The sequence below is a fragment of the Peromyscus maniculatus genome, chromosome 5 (assembly GCF_049852395.1).
Source record: "Peromyscus maniculatus bairdii isolate BWxNUB_F1_BW_parent chromosome 5, HU_Pman_BW_mat_3.1, whole genome shotgun sequence".
Classification (NCBI taxonomy): Eukaryota; Metazoa; Chordata; class Mammalia; order Rodentia; family Cricetidae; genus Peromyscus; species Peromyscus maniculatus.
This window is the reverse complement of record NC_134856.1, coordinates 42,825,323-42,848,427: the sequence shown is the minus strand read 5'-3', so window position 1 is coordinate 42,848,427 and position 23,105 is coordinate 42,825,323. Positions and strand designations below refer to the sequence as shown.

The 23,105-nt window shown below is 39.0% G+C and overlaps 1 protein-coding gene and 1 non-coding gene across 3 annotated transcripts in view; both read right to left on the bottom strand.

Annotated features, from left to right (window-relative positions):
- Ap1g1 (adaptor related protein complex 1 subunit gamma 1) overlaps positions 1-23,105 on the bottom strand; it is a 95,586-nt gene that overhangs the window by 25,440 nt on the left and 47,041 nt on the right. For both annotated transcript variants that reach the window (XM_006974118.4, XM_076572158.1), the window contains exons 3-11: positions 20,477-20,601; positions 13,718-13,859; positions 12,095-12,191; positions 10,981-11,057; positions 7,843-7,938; positions 7,334-7,414; positions 7,052-7,150; positions 2,397-2,452; positions 1,391-1,504 (exon numbers count right to left, since the gene is read on the bottom strand). In XM_006974118.4, the coding sequence (XP_006974180.1) occupies positions 1,391-1,504; positions 2,397-2,452; positions 7,052-7,150; positions 7,334-7,414; positions 7,843-7,938; positions 10,981-11,057; positions 12,095-12,191; positions 13,718-13,859; positions 20,477-20,601 (887 nt within the window). The remainder of the gene's footprint in view (positions 1-1,390; positions 1,505-2,396; positions 2,453-7,051; positions 7,151-7,333; positions 7,415-7,842; positions 7,939-10,980; positions 11,058-12,094; positions 12,192-13,717; positions 13,860-20,476; positions 20,602-23,105) is intronic.
- On the bottom strand, positions 982-1,067 carry LOC121829908 (small nucleolar RNA SNORD71). Its single transcript, XR_006072960.1, has one exon. It is a non-coding gene; the product is annotated as a small nucleolar RNA SNORD71 (small nucleolar RNA).

Below are 23,105 nucleotides of genomic sequence, written 5' to 3'. Positions count from 1 at the left end.
CTTGTTCACAGCTAAAATGATGGCACATGCTTGTAATCTCAGCACTTAGGAGCTGGAGACAATAGAATCACAAGTTGAAGGTCAACCTCAACTATTTGAGACCTGTCTCTGGGCAAAAATATCAGACATATGATGCCTTTCAAAACTCACAATTAGGTTAAGTATGTGATTCCACATTGACCAATACACAGCAGTAGCAATTAAACTCTCAAAGCTATAATCATTCCCATAAAATGTTAAGGTAGCTTTTATACATGAACACAGTTAGTCTTGCACAGGCCTCTGAAGTGGGTGGCCTTCTGCCTGCATCACACAGGAGGCAACCAGTGTCCTGGAAGAGTAGGAAAGGATCTAGTCTGTGAAGCATAGAGCTGCGATGAGAAACAATCTGGCTGAGTCGCAGTTCTTATTGCTACAGCTTCTGTCAAACACAGGTTTCATTTTTAATCAAAACCCTAAGCTACAGAGAAACAACAAAAATAAGAGTGAGAAAATGGACTTCTATTTCCAGAACTGCCCCTTTCAAGGGCTGAAGTGTAGGGTAGGTCATCTGATCCCTTGGTAACTGTATTTTACAAGTCTATTAATCAGACATAGGGAGAACTACTTCTCGTTGGCTTACTGTGATAAGCAACCAAGGAGCCGTAAAACCCTTTGCAAAGCTCTCCTGAAAGGTCATGTTACGAAATCTGGCTCTTACCTGTAAACTGTTCAGGCACTTAGCATGTTTTTCTGTATAAATGTTTACTGAATAACTTCAGAGATCACTTTAAACCTCCTTTGTTTTAGATTTGAACACATATCAAAAGTATATTAAAGCTAACTATAAATCACACAGTTCTTTGAGAGCCACTAGATTCCACTGAACAAAGAAATTTGTGTCTTTTCAGAGTGTCAACTGCCTGGTGGTTGTTTCTAGATGTACTACTCTAAGAAACTCACTTGCCTGCAGGATTCTGGGGAGATTAGGTCCTGTGAAAAAGTGCGCTGTCAGCAGTTTGAGTTTCAGCACAGTGGTAAGACACTTAGCCGATGGATCACTCCTTCTTTTCATCCCCCAGCACACATAACACAGCACCTCTCTCTCCCAAGTGAAGTTGGGCCCAATGCATTTGTACCGATTCTTCTACCTAAGAACTGAGCGCTCTTTCAGTGCACACCTCAGTATTTCCCATCGGTCTCTTTAACTGACCGAAACTTCCCTTGCCAATCCTTTACTTTAAAAACAAAACCAAACAAACAAAAAAACAGCTTATTTCTAAACACAATGACTAGACTCCCTAAATGCCTGGCTCAAAACTACTAAAATTTATCAAATTGATGGAGGAGAGAGATTTATCCAAAAAACCTGTTTCACTTAACCACCCTGGAGAAAGAGTCTCTTTCTTACCTTTTTATTGAGACATCCAGATCTTTTAGACAGTCCACAATTGTGCTTCTGTGCCTCTGTACAGCATTATGATCTGTCTGCACAGTCTTTAACAAAGATGTCAGAGCAACATATCTGTAGAAAATAAAGTTTCACAATAACCAAGTTAAAATATAAAACTCAAGATGTTTTCCCTCTGCCTAAATAATAAAGACGTCTAATCGATAAGGAAATGCATGCATCTTCAAAAGGTCAAGGTAAACACAGAACTAGTGCATATGGAGTAACATCCGTCAAGGAAGAAGAGCAGAAGTTATAGTAGTGACAAGTTGGAGAGGCTTTGGATTAGCCTTGCTTTCACAATAACATCCACTTAAACTTCTAAAAGTAACTGACTCAGTTCTTTCTAAATCTTCCAAAGTAAAAAACACAGTAATTATATATGCTTTTTTCACACTGCCTTATCCCAAAGGACAAGAAGAAATTATTTTAATTTTATCATTTTAATGTTTTCTCCTCTTTTTTTATACCAGTACCAAAACAGCTTCTATAAAAATTTGAGTTTAAAGCTGGGCATGGGTGGTGCACACCTTTAATCTCAGAACTTTTGAGGCAGAGACAGGTTCTAGGCGAACCTGGTCTACAAACTGAGCTCCAATACATCCAGAGCTACACAAAGAAATCCTGTCTCAAGCCCCCCACCCACCCAAAAATCAGTTTGAGTTTATGATCCAAAGTCATGGCATTGAGTAGTTGCTACAAAGACCCTGTGGTTCAGAAAGCCTAAAATGTTTACCAATTGGCCCTTTGTAGGATGTTTGTTTTTGCCTTATAAGTTAATGTAAAAATTAAGCGATAAAGAAAATCCTCAAATTCTTTACAAAACAGCAATTTTAAAACTTAGAATTCTGACTTCAAAATCTAGGTCATATAATACATGATACACATATAATTTTGAGCAAAATCACTCTGTAACATACTAATTTTTATAATGTAGAAGACATGGGAAAATTTTCAGCTGACTTACCTAATATTTTTGTCATTGTTCAATAAGAATCGACCAAGAATATTTATGGCTAGAACCTAAAGAGAAATAGAACAGGTTTTTTGTTTTGTTTTTTAATCTAGAAAAATTACATACTTATATTGTTTTCTAACTCTAAAGAATCAATTTCTAGCTTCTGGGTGGAAGCTGCTTAAAGATGGCAGCTAGTTATCTATAGATTATTAGCAAAAAAAAATTATCTAAAAGCAAATTCTTAAAATCACATTCCATTTCAGGGGCCAGAAAGATGGCTCAACAGATAAAGGTGCCTGCCACCTAGTCTGATGACCTGATTTCAAGTCCCAGATCCCATGTTGGAAGGACAGAACCCATTCCCTCAAACTGTCCTCTGACCACCATATGTACACAACAGTGGATCTGTATAGATGCACATGTCCACACACAAAATAAATTCTTTTTAAAAACAACATTCCAGGCGGGCGGTGGTGGTGCAAGCCTTTAATCCCAGCACTCGGGAGGCAGAGGCAGGCGGATTTTTGTGAGTTTCGAGGCCAGCCTGGGCTACCAAGTGAGTTCCAGGAAAGGCGCAAAGCTACACAAAGAAACCCTGCCTCGAAAAACCAAAAAAATAAAATAAGATAAAATAAAAACATCCCATTTCAGCGGTAACACTGAAATTACTGGAAGACATAATGAAAATTTATTCTATTTACAGAATGCTACCCTATTTTAGAATGATAGTAAAGTCAATTAAGATCTTGAAACTGAAAGGCAAATACATACTTCACTTGAATAGTTTAACCCTAAAATTTTTTCTGATAAATATAACTGTACAAAAATATAAATACACAAAGTCTCCTGGAGCAGTATCAGCAAGGAACAAATGATAGGAGACATCTTAGAAACCCAAACTAACAGATCTGCTGGATAGATTTCTGGTGTGTTCAAGTGGACTCCTATGTAGGCATTTCAAGAAAGGCATCTGACACACGACAAAACAAGAGAACCTTGACATTATGCTAAACAAAGACACAGGCAAAGGGACAAATACTATATGGTTGCACTCATATAAGATAATATGATACTGTGAAATAACCTCTGTCATCGACCCATTTCTTGGCATACAGCTTCTAAATCTCACATAGCTTTTATTTTTTCAAAAGATTTGTTTTTGAAATGTGTGTGTGCACTCGATCCCCTGGAGGTGAAGTGCTAGGAACTGAACTCTAATCCTCTGCAGAAACAGCAATCACTCATTTAGATATCCACGTTTAGATGCTGTGAAGTAACTCTTGATGGACTCCTTAGGATAGGACTAGTTTGTCAGAGGAAGCAACCATGTTATTGGAGGGTTGGAGTTTTCAGCCCATTCCCAAGATCCTGGGAAAGGAAAAGTGCTGAGAGTTATAATCATCACTAATGGCCAGTGATTTAATCAATCATGCCTACTTAGTGAGGCCTCCATAAAAAACAAAAGAACAGAGTTCCTAAGAGCTGGGTAGCTAAACACATGGCGTTTTCTGAAGGATGGTACATGTGGGGGGATGTTTCTTACCCCTCTCCTTATGTTCTGCCTCCTACGTTTTAGCAATATACTCATCTGTATCCTTTGAGTATCCAATACCATAAACAAGTACAATTAAGTGTAACTCTTAATTCTGTAAGCCACTCTAGCAAATTAATTAAGCTCGTGGAGAGGGATATAGGAACCTAGAATTACAGCTAGCTGGTTAAAAATACCAGTCACATAAGTAGCATCTGGTGTGGGAGATAGGTCTGTGGAACTAAGCCTTCAATCTGTGAGACCTGACACTTCCCAGGTACAGAATATTTAAACTGAATTACATTAGGGAATGCCAACTGATGATCACTGAAGATATCACCCCATATCTGGTGTTGGAAGTAAAATATTAAGTGAGTAAGGAAGAGTACCGATTAGAAGGGAAGAAGAACATTTCTTCTTTTCTTCTGCTGAAGCAATGGGACCCAAGGCCTTGTACACTCTAAGCAAACACTCTACCTCTGAGCTGCATCCCCAACACATTTTGTTGTTTTCTTTCTTTCTGTATCTTTGCAGGGGTATCAAGAAGAATCCAACAAATGGTGGTTTCTAAAGACTGATTTTTCAAAATAAATCCTTCTTTTCTTTTAAAAAAAAAAAAAAAAAAAAAAAAAAGCAGGGAGAGCAGGGGTTGAAAAACTGGTGCAGAGGTTAAGAGCACTGGCTGCTCTTCCAGAGGACTCGGGTTCAATTCCCAGGACCCGGTGGTGGCTCACAAGCATCTGCAAATCAAGTTCCAGGCATCTGATACCCTCTTCTGGCCTCCACAGGCACCAGATACACATGTGGTACCCAACATATTTGCAATAGAAACAACCATACACATAAAATAAAATAATTTTAAATAACATTTTAATTAAAAAAAGAGGGGGGATAAAGAACAGAAAAATTTGGTAAGACAAAAAAAGCTCTAGACAAAGAAGGCAATATTGACTACTAAGCGATGTAAAAGCACAAAATCCATTACTACACCTTCATATGATTCAAGTGGTAAATTTTGTTATATATGTTCTACCACAACTGGAAACACATACACACACACACACAAAACTGGTCTTAATCTATGAATAAGAAAGTTATCTAACAGAGTAGAGAACAATATATATGATGCTGCTCTTGCTTTAAAGGAGAGAAAAAGACCTTGCTCCAAGTTGACCTAGTACATTATAAGGTATCATAGCATTATACTTTAGCTGGTAAGTATGTTTCTTTAAAGGCTTTGGATTAGCAATTCTATATTAACAATTGATTGAACTGATGAACAAATGGGGAGAATTTATAGGGAGAATTCCACAAAACTTTCATCATTTAATGAGGGGGAAAAATGAAGGAAATAGGAAACTAACATTAGAATATCATCCTAGCAATTATTGTGGACAAGAACATCTGATGGATACCAAAACTCATGGGCAAAAGCCTGTAAGTATATTTGCACAGGCTCAAAGGGTCTCCTCCCAAAAATTTTAATTACAAAGGTTAAGATAGTAACTTTACAGTACTGAAGAAACCCAGCATATGGGGCTGGAGAAATGGCTCAGCAGTTAATAGCTTGTTGCTCTTGTAGAGGACCTGGGTTCAATCCCTATCACCCACATGATAGCTCACAAATCGTCCATAAATCCCTTTCCAGGTGATATGATGCCCTCTTCCAAACTCCGTAGGAACCACGCATGTACATGGGGCATATCCATACATACAGGCAATTCATCCACATAAAAAATAAAATAAATGAATTTTTATAGATAGCACAGGGGTGAAGGAGGCACACCCAACTGGTATCACACTGGTGAGAAAACTAGTGTGCGCTACTTTATATGCTCAGCTGCAAAGGACACATCAAGTCTGTGGAAAAGAATTGCCAAGAGAAGCATAACTTTAATCTATAAAATTATAAAAACATATCAGACTAAATTGTGAGTTACATTCAACAAAACAACTGGTCAATACTTCTAAAGTGTCAAAATCACAAAAGATAAACAGAGACTGAGAAACTAACAGACCAGGATACTAAAAAAAAAAAAAAAAAAAGTGACAATTAAATATAACATGAGCTCATGGATTGGATCCTGTAACAGAAAATAAATACCATGTGGAAACTTGGCGAAATATGAACCAAGTCTAGAATTTACGTAATAGTAGAATGTCAATGTTAATTTCTTGGTCTTCATAAGACGTATACATTTGCAAGGTATTATATCAGAAAAAGTTAAATAAAGGGCATAGCACATATAGGAACTCTAAGGCTTCAGGGTCAGGAGACGGCTAAGGAGGCAAGAGCATGTGCTTGCTAGTCTTCCAGAGGATCCAAATGTGGTTCCTAGCACCCACATTAGGCTGCTCACAACCATCTGTAATTCTAGCTCCAGGGAATCCAACATCCTCTTCTGGCTTCCAAAGGCACTGCTCTCACCACAAGCACGTGCATATATACACATTTTAAAAAAAAAAAAAAAAAAAAAAAAAAAAAAAAAAAAAAACTTTTTTAAAAGTATAAAATTATTTCAAAGTTAAGTGAAACTGGAGGAATAGAGCTGGATGTGGTGGAGCACACCTATATCCCCAGCACTGGGAGGCTAAGGCAAAAGAATCAAGAAACTGAGGGCAACCTACACTACAGAGGAGTTCCAGGCCAGCTCAATCTACATCCTACAGAAAGATGCTGTCTGATCATAGACAAAGCATCACAAGAAAGTATTTTCCTCTGGAAGGAGACCTCACGGACAAATGTGCAAGTTATGGAGCTAACATCTCCCTCTCTGCATACTGCTGGGACGGCCTCAGTCTCTTGCTCTATAGGTATATTCCTTAAATAAATTTACTCAATATTGTACCTCTGACTTGTTTAAATAATGAGGTATAATTCAGGGGGTGGCTCTAATAAAAGCTTATTTTGAAAGGTTTCCTTAACAATAGCATTAGAGCAAACCCTGCCTTAGTTTTCCGAGCCTTATTATTTTTCCTCAAGATTGAAGCGTAGAAAACACAGCACTATGCATTGGTACACCAATCCTTCCTAAAGTTCCAAATGGAATCTGTTTCCAAAGTGCTGAAGAAGCCCAATTCAATCACTCTAATTAAAATGTTTAGAAGGAAAAGAAGATTCAAAAAGACTTACTCGCAATCCACTCTCTGATTTAATATCCATGATAGTCAAAACCGTTTCATAAAGAATAGCATTTCCTACATTTTTACTAGTCTCTGTGTTAGTGGCAACCTGAAAAGACAAAGGAGTGCACAAGTGACAAAACAACACTTCCAAAAGCATCCAGTGGCAACAAGACATATTTTGATGGCAGTCGCTCACTAAGGAGGAAACAGAAACTATTCACCTAATAATCACATTCTACTCTCTGCTGGACGAAATGAAAATAACATACTCCAAGTTGGATCAACTCACCTGTGCTAATATATCATTCATAGCTTCACTTGAATCATCATCATTTCGTCCTAAAATTCTTAATAACCGCAAAATTCGTACCTAACATGCAAAATACAAAAATGTCAACAAATTATGTCTGACACAAACAAATCTCACTCAGTATGAAATTCAAATAATTCAGATGAAGTTTTAGATCCCATCAGAAAGAAGTCACAAGAATTTTAAATACTTTTCAAAAGAATCCATGCACACTTCTACATTAAATTAAGTTGTAAGATAACCCACCTTTCACGGCCCCATATCCTCTAGCTACTTAACTGATAATCAAGTACCTAAGTATCAGATAAATTTTACATTTACATGGTCATTTTATTAATTAAATACAATACTTATTTGGTCTTGGTGCACTTATTAATAGAATTAATGAATTACCAAATTTATACCCTACATAAACTTAGTATGAAGAAAACATTTCTTCAGAAGCACTGCATTCAAATGACATTTATCCAAATGTTTTTGAACCTCACCTGCAAAAAGGGGTCACTGATCCCAGAAACATCATGTTCTGGGGAGTATCCGGACATGATGAGGTTCTTTAGAATACGAACTAATTGGGGCACAAGCTGCAGAAAAGAAAGATGCATCAAAACAACAACAGCAACAAAAAGTGAATACCTAATACTATCTCTTCAATAAGCAGATTCTTTGCTTTAGAATAATGATGCAAGGATCTGAGTCCAAGAAATTTCTTCTGCTACAAATATAGTATTGAAGACGGTTGACTCGGATACTTAGGTGAAAACCCAACAAGTAACATGTACTTCACCAGGATGAAAACAAGCCAGCTCTTTTTCCTCCAGAGTTCTATTTGTAAAGACACTAGAAATCACAGTGGTCCAAGAGCTTATGGGAACCAGATAAAACAGGCCTATGGGGTATACTGGAACTCTACTTCTGGAGAACTTGAAACTCTTGGGTAGGAAAAAAGTTCCTTTTTATCCATTCTAACAAAGTCATACAAAGCATTAACCAATGACCTTATTAAAATAAAAAGCATACCACACCTCAAATAGAAGGGGAAAAAAGCCCCTCCCCTGAAGATAGGTTTAGTCATGTATCCTTTCCCAAAAAGCAACAGGAAATACCAAAGTGACCAACATGAGCCAAATGGAAAAGAGAGATGAAGAAAGCACACCGAAGATACCAAGGCCCTACTCTTTACTCATGTGATGGAATTCTGTCACAATTTCATATCAGCACTCAATTAATTTTCTCATCTTACCAAAGAGACTATACATCCCTTATAGTCAAGAATTCCTTTGTCCTTCCTTCATTAGGTCCATGTCAGAGAGACAACTATTACTGTCAATCTAAAGTTACAGATGCTTTCAAATAAATGAGCACTCACTTCCTTTTTGTTGATCAATTCCTTCATGTTAAACCCCTAGTCAAAAATGTCTGCCACAGGTGAATTTTCCCAGGTTCCAAATGAAAACACCAACGAATTAACTAGATGAGCAGCTCTTATTACCTACAACTAAGTGAGGAAGTACAAACACTGCATCTTTCTGTAGGACATCTGAAAGAGCCAACTCTACTGCAGCTCGTTTTTCCCTCCTTGTGTTTGTGCTGTTCCCTCTCTACTCCCCAAGCCTAGAAAGGTATCGATATTAAAATAAAATGCCAAGCTACACTTAAGGCATGCACCCAAAACACTCAAAACATTAAGGCCACTTATAAAAGCAAGAGAACATAATGTGAACTTAGCCATAATCCTTCAGAATTTAGTGACTCATTAAATCATCAAAACCAAAATGAATTTGGACAACTCCAAGAATAAGACAAGTAAGTCTAAGCTATAGAGATCTGTAAACTGTAAATAAAATCTCAGTAAATCTGTTGACTGTGGTATGAAGATAAACAGCTCCCTTTCACAGTACCCACAGTCTGTTGTGTACATATAACCCTAATCACTTTTTAAAATCTGGCTTAGTTCTTGGAGAAGCCCTTTTTCCCTGGGCTACTAAATTCAGAAATTGTTGCACTTGCTGCCAAGGCCAGTACATTGCATAAGACTGTCCTGGGACAGAAAGCACACGTCTAAGTATTCAGCATACAAGTTCTCGGAACCCAGCTTTATTTTTCAGACAGAAATGCAAGTTGCTAAAAGTGATGACAGGACAAATAACAGAGGGTGACAGAGGGGAAGCTGCAGCCATGAAAGTCAGTTGGTGCCGGGTACTCCACCTCTAAATCCTTTCAATATCCCAAAGCTTCTCAGATTAAGTCCCGGTAAGAGGGAATGAAAGCTCTAAGTCTGAACTGAGAGCTCAGAAGTACACGGAGCTTTTCCAAGTATGAGTTGCCCACAGATGGCTCTAAACTGTCTACTTCAAAAAGAAGCAGTGTTTTGCATAAAGGCTCCAGACAGAACCGGAATGGCCATGAGCAAAGTCTGTCCCAGGAAGATGAAGGTAAGATGCAGGAGGAGGACTACAACTCGGGGAAGGCTGCAACTGAAATCCAAGGCTGACTTTGGAGTCAGGAGTTTAAGAGACAAGACAGAAACTGGACCAGGAAGTTAGCCAAAAAATGCTAGAACAAATAATTCACAGTATTAAGCACAGCTTCAGCATTAGTATAGTTTAAAAGCCACACTTGTGGATGGATACACAAAAGCTACTAAGGACCTAAAGCCAGCATGCACCATCTAGAAATAGGGTTAATTCTTACCTTTTCATTCTAACATACAGCAGGATTCCAAACAGACAACAGGAACAAAACATACAAAGCAAGCATTAGGGACAGATACGGGTCTCATACTATTTTACATTAATTTAATCAAGACATGAACATCTAAGGGAGAGTGAGGCCAAAAAAAAAAAAAAAAGCTGTCATTAGATCGAATACAAAATGAACTCTTTGTGGAGTGCTCAGCAACCTTCTCTATGGAAATCAATACATGTAACTATACAAAGAACAGTAACCTTCTCATAAAGTAAAGGGAGAAATAAAACTGCCTACTTTAAAATGCTATTAAAAATGGGGAAAAGAAGCCCATCAGTGGTGCACGCCTTTAATCCCACCTCTAGGGAGGCAGAAGCAGGCGAATCTCTGAGTTTGAGCCTGCCTGGTCTATAGAGCAAGTTCCAGGACAACCTAGGCTACATACAAAACCCTGTCTCAGGAAAAAAAAAAAAAGAGGGGGAGGGCTTAAAAAAGGTAGGGCTATCACAGGAATCAATGACCTCAAGTGAACATTGTAACAAAGTAATAAAAGTGAAAATTCTGTCAATTGTTTTCACCTTAATAAAGAAATATTACCTGTCTTTAAAAAAATCATGTTTATAATTTGACCTCAGGTTACACTTCCTGGCTTACTGTGAAAGCAGCAGATAAAACACGTGAGCAGTTTGTCTGCCAACAACAAGGAAAGACTTCTATTCTGAAAGGGAAAACACTACACTAGTGCCAGCCCTTATTTGCCTAAATCTGGCTTCCAGCCCTACCACACAGCAGGGCTAGTCAAACCCTTTATTCAGCTTCATAGCTTGCTTTCAAAAGAAAATCCTAAGTGGGAAAAAAACCAAAAAAACCAAAACATGTACTTTTCAGGAAAATCATCTTTCAATCAACAAAGGCTAAGGCACATAGAAGGCACCTACCTTTCTGAAATGTGCGAGCATGTCTGGGCTCCGCTCACACATCTCTGTGAGGAGGACTACAGACGTGTGAAGGACACCTGAAGAAAGCAAAGGGAAGCAAAACTGAGGGCCTACTCAGCTCCAGAGAACACGGCTTCATTCCAGAAGGAGACTTGCTACTCCTGCTTTTCACTCCCCCAAGAATCAAAGCATGTGAAAGAGTACTCAGCAGGGCTGCTGGTTCCCAACAGTTAAAATGCCAGAAACAAGTCTGTCCATCTAGAACATCCACGCTCAGTTAGTGTAAACTAGACCCTTCTTCTCCGTGCTTATGTAATACACTACTAGCGACACTGACAGATAATCCTAGACAGAAACCTTAGTAAGATACTAAATTCTCAGATAAAATCTATCAAAACACAAAGGACAAGTAAATTGGTTTGTCCCAATTACTGTGCATAAATTTCCCAATTCCAGTGCATTCCAGTCAGTAAAAAGAATCTCTAAAGATTTTTCACTAAGTAATAAATGACAGATCTACCTAAACCTTCATGTGTTCAACACTTGTTTTGAGCATTCCAAGCACAGCACAGATTTAAACTAATTTAAATTTAGTTTAAATTAATCAAATTAAATCTATCGTATCATTTTTTTCCTCTTAGTATTTAAGACATAAAACCTTTACTTGGAACTCATTTCATTGACTTCAGGATAAGAACAAAAAGTTTGAAGGGGAAAAAAAAAATCTAGTCACAATCCATTTCATTCCTCTCAAGCTTTCTATAAAGATATCTGAATGCACACTACAGATTCCGGTTAGAAATAACTCATCAGAATTCTTGCTAATCTTATACTCCTAGCACATGGTAGCAAAGAAAAATTGTCTTTTTGTTATAAAATAGCCAAGAAATCAGAGGGCTTTTACATGAAAATTGAAGATATGATCTTTTGTACATCATACTAAACATTAATAACCTAAGACAGGTCCAGAACTGAAAGGTAGGTTTACTATGAAGAAATCATTGAAATGTAAAGCTAGGCAGGCAAGCCCTATCTATGGTAACTGTACAGCCCTGAGACACAGGGCTGACCCTTCCTTTCTTGGTACTTTATGAGTTCATCCAAATCACATTACCATGGTTCTTCTCATTCAATAAATTTTTTGTTGCTGGTAAAAACATCTCCATAAGTTCAGGAACCTTCCTGATGACATGAACAGCACACAGTGCTGCCTATAAAAACAAAAATAAAAGGACAAAACATTTTATTTCAAGTAAGCCAGGGCAACCAATCTTATAAAAGAACTTCACCAACTAATTCATCTACTAGAAAAATTAAGAGGCTGGATAATGGGATTTATTATTTATGAACTGCCTGGGGCTTTCCAGTACATTCTAGTGAATTAATGAGAAACTTTAAGCTCACCCGTCTCTTTGTTCACATATTGCCAGACACCAGGGGAAATGCTTTCAATTATATAATAGTTAATAGGAATTTATCACACAAGTTAAATATAAGTGGAATTCTGGGGAACTGAAAAACAGACAAGGACTTCCATCTCTGATAATCATTCCTGAGTCAGATGATCAATACATCCAACAGTGTCATATAACTTAAAGACTCCTTCTATAAACACAATGCTAAGTTTAACAGTATCTATCCTGTCCTCAACTGACTCAAATCAAGAAAGTCACTTAGGGGCTAGAGGGTATACAGCTCAGTGGCAATTGAGCTTAATTCCCAGTAAAAAGATGGGAGGAAAGGGGAGCGGAAGGGAGGGAAGGTTGGGTAGTAAAATGTACTAACTAGTTTCTACTAAAGAAAAGACAACCTTACTAATCTGCCCACCAGGAAAAACAGGAGAGGTGGAGACTGACTATGGTGATCCCTCAAAGTAACTGCAGCTATTACTTGAGTCAAATGCAGTAACAGCTTAGAAAGACTAGTTAGAGGAGATTGCTGCTCATTCCTCTCCATTTTATGGGGAGGAATTCAAATCTGAAGGAATGGTTTATTTAATGCAACATTGTGCATTCTAATAAGAGTAGCTCCCAGAATACTGAAGACAAGGCACTGGCACATACACTAAGGAAATCTGTTTGTATGCATCATTAACAATATACATCCTAAAATCGGTCCTATTTAAGCTTCTTTTTCTCACACCAATAACAGATTCAGTAAATGCCAATGAGATTACAGTTTATGCTCATTTCTTGGACATATACATTCTTTGCTTTCTCTAGCACAGTCTTAGGATTGAAGCAAAATTTTTAACTCAATAAAAAGTTTTTTTAGAAACAAGCAAAAGCAAGTAGGTTAGGAGAATAAGATCACTCTCTTTGCCGTTACTATCCCAATCAAGCACATCGATTTTAGAAAGTGGCCTCCATCATTCCCTCCATCATAGCTATCTAGGCCCAGTGGAACTGTCCTTTTAGAGATACAAAGGCATGCGTATGAAGACGTGAGCACATGGGCCAGTTATTAGTACAAAGTCAATGAAAAACTGTTCAATATAATTTTGATATGTGAGATAATTTACAAAGTACTCAGATGTGCCGCTGAGGACACAGTTTGTCTATGAATTATTTCTTTACAAAAAAGGAATCAAAATTCATGTATAATTCTTTTAAATATATTTGCTGAAAAAAGAAAAAATATTTTAATTCCATCTAAGTTTTCAAAAACAAGTATTCTGCCTTCTCATTTCCATAATACTACCTACTCCAGACAGACATTTGACTTACTGCAAAGTTACCTTTTTTCTTAAGTAAGAGTTGGAGGTTTTCAGAAGCTTCTCTACCTCTCCTGCAAGATCTCTGCACATCTCTGAGGAGCCCATGCAGCCGAGGGTACAGAGTGCTAGCCCCTGTACAAACTGCGTGCTATGATTAAGATCACTGCAAGAGAAAGAAAGGGAAGTAGGAAAAAACACACTCAGCCTCCCCAAAGCAGCTGCCAACCTAACTGCAAGTCTCAAGATTACTCCACTAATAACAAACAAACCAAACCACAGGGGCTGGGGAGACAGCTTAGCATAAGGTGCTTGTCTTGCAAACTTAAGGAATGAATGAATACAGGTCCCTAGAACTCTGCATGCTAGACTCAGTAGACACAGGGGCTCTATGGCCAGATGGGCAGTGGAGACAAAGATCTCCAGAAGCTTTGCAGGACTGCTAGCCTAGGATATGTAACAGGACAAGAGATCCTGTCTCAAACAAGGTAGAAGACAGACTGGCAACTACAGCTACACAAGTACTATGGCTCACGTGTATACACACACACACACACACACACACACACACACACAGACTGAATCAATAGTCTCTAAGTTTTCTATCCAAGGTTTCCAAATGACAAAGTAACAAGAATGTGTAACCACTTTAGAAAACTTAGCAACCACTAAAAGTAAAAAGATGGAGCAAAACTGTCTTGAAAGATTTCTAAGACATGATCTAGTACTGTCTATAAGAAAAGTTAAGATTCATACTAACTAAAACTCTTTTGTAGCCAGGTGTGGTGGCAAACACTTTTAATTCCAGTCCTTGGGAAGCAGAGGTAGGAGGATGTCTACAAATTCGAGGCAAGCATAGTCTACATAGCAAGTCCCAGGCCAGCAGGAGCTATATATTGAGACCCTGCCTATCCGCCCCCCCAAAAATAAATAATAATAAAAAAAATCAGAAAAGGAAATCTCAATTGCTAATGAATTTAGGATAATGTAAACACAACAAAAATATAAGACTGGCCCCCTTTGATCTTATGCATTAGCCACCTTACATTAAATATTTTCTATATTTCTAGTTATACTTGTTCAAGAAGGAAAACCAGTAATTGTTATTACTATGATAAAAATAGCACTAGTGAAAGTACCTTTAACATAGTAAGCTAGATAGTAACAATGAGCCCTCCTCAGTGTTTCTAACACATCAATGTGATTTGTGTGTCCTTGTATCCTGGAAGCTGGGTTCCCAATGTGTTCATGGTTGAGATGGTGGCCTCTTTAAGACACAGCGCCTTGATTCACTGAGCACCCTGCCCTCACAAGTGGCATTGGTGTTGAGAACTAAGCCTTTCCAATGAGGTTAGGTTGCTTTAAAGGAGCAAGAGATTCCTCTTCCTTGTGTGACCCCCCCCCCTCCACATATGTACTCCTGCTGTGTAAAATGCTGTTTGCCACAAGGCCTTCCCCAGAAGCTAAGCAGTTTGGTAGGCTACCACATCTTGGACTTTCAGCCTGTACAAGTGTGAACTGAATAAATATTTTTTTCTTTATATATTATAGCCTCAGGAATTCTGATTGTAACAAAAAACGAATATATTACTGTATAAAATAGTGTTTTATTTAAAAAAAAAGCTAAAGTATTAAAAACATGAACTGCTAAACAGACTTACATCTCGAAATTAACTATTGTTATTCAGAAGCCAAATTATATGATTTACAATACCTCTAGCAGTTTCTGAGCATTTTATATTATTTAGCACAACATGGGTCAAGAAAGTGTTTTCAGCCTTCCTAATGCTGCGACCCTTTAATACAGTTCCTCACGTTGGGTGACCCCCCCCCAACCACAAAATTATTTTGTTGCTACTTCATAACTATAATTTTGCTACTGTTATGAACTGTAATGTAAATATCTGATATTCAGAATATCTGATATTTTTGACCCCCAACAGGGTCACGGCCCACAGGTTGAGAACCACTGGTTCAGAGTTTATGGACATCTCAATAGTTCACAAGATCCAAACTGTTGTCATAGTCCGACCATACTGTCAGCTGTGCTGAGCTCTGCAGTTAGTAAAAGCAGTGGGGGGGAAACTGCTGTCCACAGCCCCAGTGACGGCAGCAGCATTAAACAACAGTGAGCACTGTGTTCACCACTGCATGGCTGAGGTACGGAGCAAGGAAGAAAGCAGCCAGAGAGGAAGGCAGCTTCTTTAAACCAACAGCCAGCAGTAGTGGCGCACATGTGTGATCTTATCACTCGGAAGGCTCGGACCACCTGAGGTCTTTCTGGACAAACTCATGTGAGCATAGAACTTCAAAAAGAACAACTGATATTTGTTGCTAATGACATAATCCAAGCTTTGAAGTAAAATCTGAGGTTTTGGGAAACTTCTATCATCTCTACAAACTTGACAGTTTATAAATAATAGCTGTCCTGCTGACAGCAGTGACAATCCTAACCCATGAGGCATTTTTGCTATTTTATGATGAGATAGATGTACTGGCATCCAGAAGATCTACATAACTTGGTGAACAATTCTTTTCCCAAGTATAAAGCCATTCATGGGTAAATATATTATTGGTTAAGGGGTGAGTGAGATGGCTCAGGGGGTAAAGGCACTTTACTGTCCAGGCTGGTGATATGAGTTCAATCTCCAGAACCCATAAGGCAGAGAAAACCAGCTCCCCCAAATTGTTCTCTGATACCCACACATGCAATGACACACTCAGCCCAACACACAAACACAACAAATAAATGTTCAAAAAAACTTTTCTTCACTGAGCAGTGGTGGCACACGTCTTTAATCCCAGCACTTGGCAGGCAGAGGCAGGTGGATCTCTGAGTTCCTGAACAGCCTGGTCTACAGAGTGAGTTCTAGGGCAGCCAAAGATACACAGAGAAACCCTATCTTGAAAAACTACCAGAGAGAGGGAGGGAGGGAAGGAGAGAGAAAGAGAGCATGTCAGCCACCTGTTCAATTTTAGCATAGTAGCAAAGACTACTAAGTACTTTGAAAAACCAATTACTCTTCTCTTTGTGCTGCTGGGACTGAACCAGGCCTATGTTAAGTAAGCAAGAGCTCTACCTACCATGGGACTACATAGCCAGCTGTGTTTATTTTTATTTTGAAGCAGAATCTGGCTAAGTTGCCCAGATCCAATTTGAACTTACTACGTAGCCCAGACAGGCCCCAAATTTGTGATCCTCTGGCCTCAGCTCCAGAACAGCTGGGACTACGTGCCATGCAACTGCCAAGTTTTCCCTTCTCCACATTACACCTGCTAGATGCTCTCCACCTCCATCAGTCAATAGACCACAATCAAGGAACAAGAAAGACATGAACATACAACTATCCTCCTTTGGGTAGAGTGGGAAAAAAAAATAATGCCACTCTCCACACAGGAATTTATCTTAGGAAATATTTTCATAGAAAATTTTACTTATAGCTAGGCATGTGCCTACAATTCCAACATATACCAAGCTAGCCTGAGCTACATAGTGAGATTCTATCTCCAAAGGAAAAAAAAAAAGAACTTATGTTAACCAACAGTTCATTATTATTCTCTGGGGAAATGGAGTTATTGGGACAAAACACACACACACACACACACACACACACACACACACACACACACACACACACGGCAAACACTTTACCACTAAGCTAAACCACCAGGCCATTATTAGTTTTGGTTTGCTCTTTGAGACAAGTTCTCTCTATTATATAGCTTTGGCTGTCTTCAAACTTGCTACATAGATTAGGCTGGCCTCAAAGTCACAGAGATCCACTTGAATCTGCCTCATGCGTGCTGGTATTAAAGGACTGCACCACCATGCCTGGCCCCATTTTTAGTATTTTTAATTTAAAAAAAAAGAAGTTTAACAGTTAAGTTTATTCTTTTATACCATACCAATTTTAATAGTTTAAGATAAAATTATTAAAGTAAAGCTTGAATATTAATTATGGTTTTTAACACTTAGGGGCCCAGCTCCTACAAATATTTAGTTGATTTTGTATTCATTTTCAATAGTTAAGGGTATTTTTAAAATGCAAATTCTTAAAATATTAAATTCAATTTCTTAAGACTTCACTCCAAGATCTTTCAATATCTTAAGTTTTTCCTCTGCCAATAAGGCAGCTATTCAGTATTAAGCATTAAAACTGTTGGTACACCATGAGCCTTATAATACAAATAAACCCACACATTACACACACACACACACACACACACACACACACACACACACACTTGTTAACAGACTTTAAATGTGCAAGACGAGCTGCTGTGGGATGGTCTGTATGTCAAATCTGCTGCTCTGATTGGTCAATAAATAAAACACTGATTGGCCAGTGGCCAGCAGGAGGAAGTATAGGCGGGACAAGGAGGAGAAGAATTCTGGGAAGTGGAAGGCTGAGAGAGAAACTGCCAGCCGCCACCATGACAAGCCGCATGTGAAGACACCGGTAAGCCACAAGCCACGTGGCAGGGTATAGATTTGTAGAAATGGATTAATTTAAGCTATAGGAACAGTTAGCAAGAAGCCTGCCACGGCCATACAGTTTGTAAGCAATATAAGTCTCTGTGTTTATTTGGTTGGGTCTGAGCGGCTGTGGGACTGGCGAGTGACAGAGATTTGTCCTGACTGTGGGCAAGGCAGGAAAACTCTAGCTACAACGAGCAAACAAGGAAAGACATGAATAATGCCATGCTTAAAATGAAATGCTTATCAATTCTCAATTATCTGAGAATATCCCCTCCTAAATTCACCTGGGATTTGGCCTAACAACTGAACACAAGCTGGGAATGGTGTCACACACCTCTAACACCAGCACCTAGGAGTCTGAGGCAGGAGAATCTTCAAGTCTAGCCTGGACTACACAGTGAATTTGAGACAGCCTAGCATTCATAATGAAGTATGTTTTTTTTGTTTTGTTTTGTTTTGAAACAGGGTCTCACTATGTAGATCAGGCTGGGCTCAAACTCACAGTGATCTATCTGACTCTAAAGGTGTGTGATACCACACCCAGATAAGATTTTATTTCAAAATAGAAATTAAACATCAAGATTTCTGTATTCATGTGCCTCCTTTTTCAGCTTTTACCAAGCTACAGAACCTGTCCTTTGGTTTGGTGTTAACTCTAACATGTCTTGCTGCTGGGCAGAACTGGCAGCTTCTCTGCACATTGACTGAAAGGTTAGGTTACAGGGCAACAAACCATGAAAGAATCAAAGGAAAAGAACTGCCTTCCAGTCCTGTCCACAAGGGAATGTGGAAGATAACCATGATGACCCTTTAAGGATGTATTCTCATGTCACTGAGGGATGCTGTTCATGTTTTTCTACTCTCCACTCTGGTGCTTACAATAGCCCCTGGCATGTAGGCAGGTGTGCAATAAAGCTGAATAATTAATCACCTTGGCGTGTTCACGACTCATATTCCCTGAACACCCACCCCCCAAAAAATCCTTCCCAAAATTAAGTTCACAGCCTGCATTTAAATGCTACACTTCACAATTACAACCGAACTGTAACTCTCATTTTGAAATACTCTATTACACTGAAAAAGTTGAAAGGAGATCAGTACGAATAGAAAGATATCCACAATTTAAATGTCTATGAAGATATCTATATCATCTATACCCCTCATGTTAATCCCCTTTCTATTTTCTGTCAAATACAGAAATATTACAAAAAGAAAATTTTAAATATTGAATTCATTGATAAAAACCAAAACCCAAAGGTACTTTTGACCATTTAAGACTTGAAGAATTTCCATAACTTTCTAACGGAATTCCCCTGTTATTTTCTTTATTTGTATGTTGGTACTATCTCACCAAACAGCCTTGAACTTGAGATAACCTGATTGAGTCTTGTAGTGGTAGGATTACAGGCACATGCCACCGCACCCAGCTCATAGCATATTCTAAGAGGGTACTGGAGAAAACAGCTAACTTCTCCTAGAGCCTCTCATCTGTCCACACAGCAGGTGGTCCTTGGTTACTACAAAAGGTAAGGAGTCTAACAACTGCAGCATCAGTGAAGACGCACTGGACTCTAAAGATGCTGTGTACTAAGTTCAGGGCCAAGTCATGCTGCACACAACTGCACTTCTCATCCTAACACTGCAGAGGTCTTAAGAAGAGCCAGAGTTCGGGGTTAGCCTGAGGCATACACAGCAATACTCTCTCTCAAAAGAACATTTTCAGGGCTGGTGAGATGGTTCAATGGGTAAAGCACTTGCCACACAAGCCTAATGACCTCAGTTCAATCCCTGGAACTCACTGAACGGTGGAAGGAGAGAACCAACTCCACAAGGTTGTCCTTTGACACATGCACACACACACACACACACACACACACACACACACACACACACACACCACTGGCCACGCTCCCCTCACATACACACATCACATATATACACACAATAATAAAATAAATCTATTATTTTCACAGGGGTTGAGTACAATTCTACACTACTAAAATTTCAGTCCCTTACTCAGAATACAGGTTAGTAACTTTTAATAAAGGTAAAATTTCATTATTCATGGTATCCAACATCCAAAGGTTTGTCTAATTGCTAATTATGTATCATGTCCAAAGATGTACAGCAATGCTTTCGTTTTCTTTTGCTTAGTATCTTTACAATATTAGCTACAATCAGGAGACACTCACATATATTCTGGACAAGAAATTTAAAATCAGTGAGTAGACACTCTTACTCTCATAAGAAATCCTTCAAAGAGCAAAACAGTTGTTATGAGGGAGGGAAAAGGTATGACTTACTTCTTGATACAATTGGTCATGAGAAGATGCACATCTTGTCTTTCATCTAATAACAGCATTGCTCCTAAATACCCAATGCGTTTGTCTGTGAATTTTTGTGAGGCGATTAGCTTGAGGCACTCCAACTACAAAAAACAAAACAAAACAAAAACAAAAAAGAAGAAAAAAAAAAAGAGGAGGGGTGAACAGAGAAGGAAAAGCATTGTTTTTAATTCACAATTCACAGGGACTAGAGTTTGAATTTGTCAAGTTCAGTGGTTATTGCTGCCCTTGCAGAGGACCTGGGTTTGGTTCACAACTCCCATATCAGGTAGCTCACTGCGGCCTCTAACTCCCAGCCCGGGGGTATGTGACTCCTTTCTGGCCTTCACAGGCACTTGCACATATACATACACATAAAACAACAAATCTTCTTCAAAGATTTGGTTCCCGTTTTGATAATCAAAACACTCAACAACTGGAAATAAAGCACTAAACAATATCTTAAATATCAAAATACACAAGGAACTCAATAATTTTGATATAACATGAGCAGTACTACATTTAGGGCTGGAACCATGGAATCAAATGCAGAAAGAAAATTAAATCTCCAGAGCAAAACACCATAGTGATACTGATCTAAAATGTTTTCTATCATTTTTCTTCAGACAATTATTGGAAGAGCACTTGTCTAGCATGTGTGAGGTCCTGGGTCACAAAACAATAAAAACAACTATTTTTAACTAACTCTTCAGGACTGAAGAGTGAAACTGGGCTTTGCTTGAAAGTCACAACTACTGGGATACACTTTAAGGTTTCACCTGGACAAAAAAGAGATCAAGCAATCCCTCTGGGCTAGTGTTTTTCAAAGGGCATACACAAATCTAATTCTCCAAGAAGAGCTCTTAAATTACACTCTCCTTCTGAATCATACCTCTGTGTAAGGGCCTCCAATGGAGACCTGTGTACACAGTCAGGTGAGACTACTTTCCACTATGAATTTATCTAATGGGCTCAAGTGAAATGGAAGGAAGTAAAGCAGTTTCACAACAGAACTGTCGGAGGCTATTTTTAATTATTCTTTTAAGGTACCTTTTAATTACAAAAGCACCTCAAGTTAGGTGACTGGCCACACTATCACAATGCTAAGATTCCAAGACCAAGATCAAAAGGAGAATGACTTTCTATAGAAAGGGGGTGGAGAGCAGGAGAGGGGAGAGGGAAGCAGCGGCCCCGCCCTTCCTGCTACATGTTCTATTCCAATTTTAACAACAATTTCTGAATAGAAGCTGATGGCGGCGTCTTTTACAATGTGTGCAGAAAAGGCCCTGCTGGTGAAGAAGACAATCAGAAGCTGAACTGTTATCAAAGCTTCCCTTTTCAAGGAGGCCTGTAATCCCAGCATGAGAGATGGAGACAGAAGGGTCAATTCAAGGTCAACCTCAGCTACACAAGTTTGAGGCCATCCTGGGCTATATAACATACTACCTCTCAAACACACTATAATAAAAATTCCACTTTAAGCACATTTTTCCAACATCCCATTGAATAATTCTATAAAAATTTTGTCATGTAAGACAACGCCAAGATCTAGCTATCACAAAAGTCTGTCTCCATTATCATTACCGAACCTTGGTCATAGGCAACTCCAAGCACTATACAAATACACTACCCAAAAACATTTCATTTAGATCATCTAGTGAGGGCCAACACTCTTTTTATATATATTTATCTGCAGTCTGCACTGTAAGGTGGGGGAGGGTAGAGTAGGACAATGGTGTGTTACAGACCCTCCAATCAGCCGTAACATCAGGGCAAAGCATCCTCACCAAAGGAGCTTCAGTCCCCCTCATGTCCTGGAGGACTCCGTTCTTTAAAGACTGCTCTCTCTCTCTCTCTCTCTCTCTCTCTCTCTCTCTCTCTCTCTCTCTCTCTCTCTCGTTTAATTTTACATACCAACCACAGTTTTCCCTCCCTCCTCTCCTCCCACCCCCCACCTCGGAATTCACTCTTCAGAAAGAGTAAGCAGGCCACACTCTTTAAGACATCACTCATACCGTTAGGAGTGTGTTTGAAGACAGTCACACAAAAGTCACCATTTCTTTCTTTATTGAGATATATTTTGTAAATGATAAAGGTGAACTTCATTTGTTTGAGCTGCCTTGTCACCACCCACACCCACCCCCGGGCTAGAGTTACTGGTATTCATGAGACCATGCCCAGCCTGTTAAATAGGTGCTGGGATTTGAACTCAGGTCCTCATTGGTTACACAATAAGCACTCTTAATCACTGAGCCATCTTGCCAGCGCTCACTTTTTTTTTTTTTTTTTTTTTTTTGGAGTCAGGACAGGGTCTCTCAAAGGCCTTAGGGTGGCCAGTGAGTCAGTCCCAAGGATTCTCCCATCTCATTTCCCAGCCCTGAGATGACCAGAGCTTTTTCTCCTTGGTCCTCCAGAGCAAGCTCAGGTTCTGAGGACTGCTGACGGTGAGCACTTCACTGGCTGAGCTAGCTCCCCACCCTAGCCCCACAATATTCATACTGCAGACAATCTTAAAGGAAACTGATCTGCACACTCCAGGGCCACATTCCAAAGACAAATGCACATTGGAAAACATATTTGCAACTCACTTCACACTCATAAGGTCCTA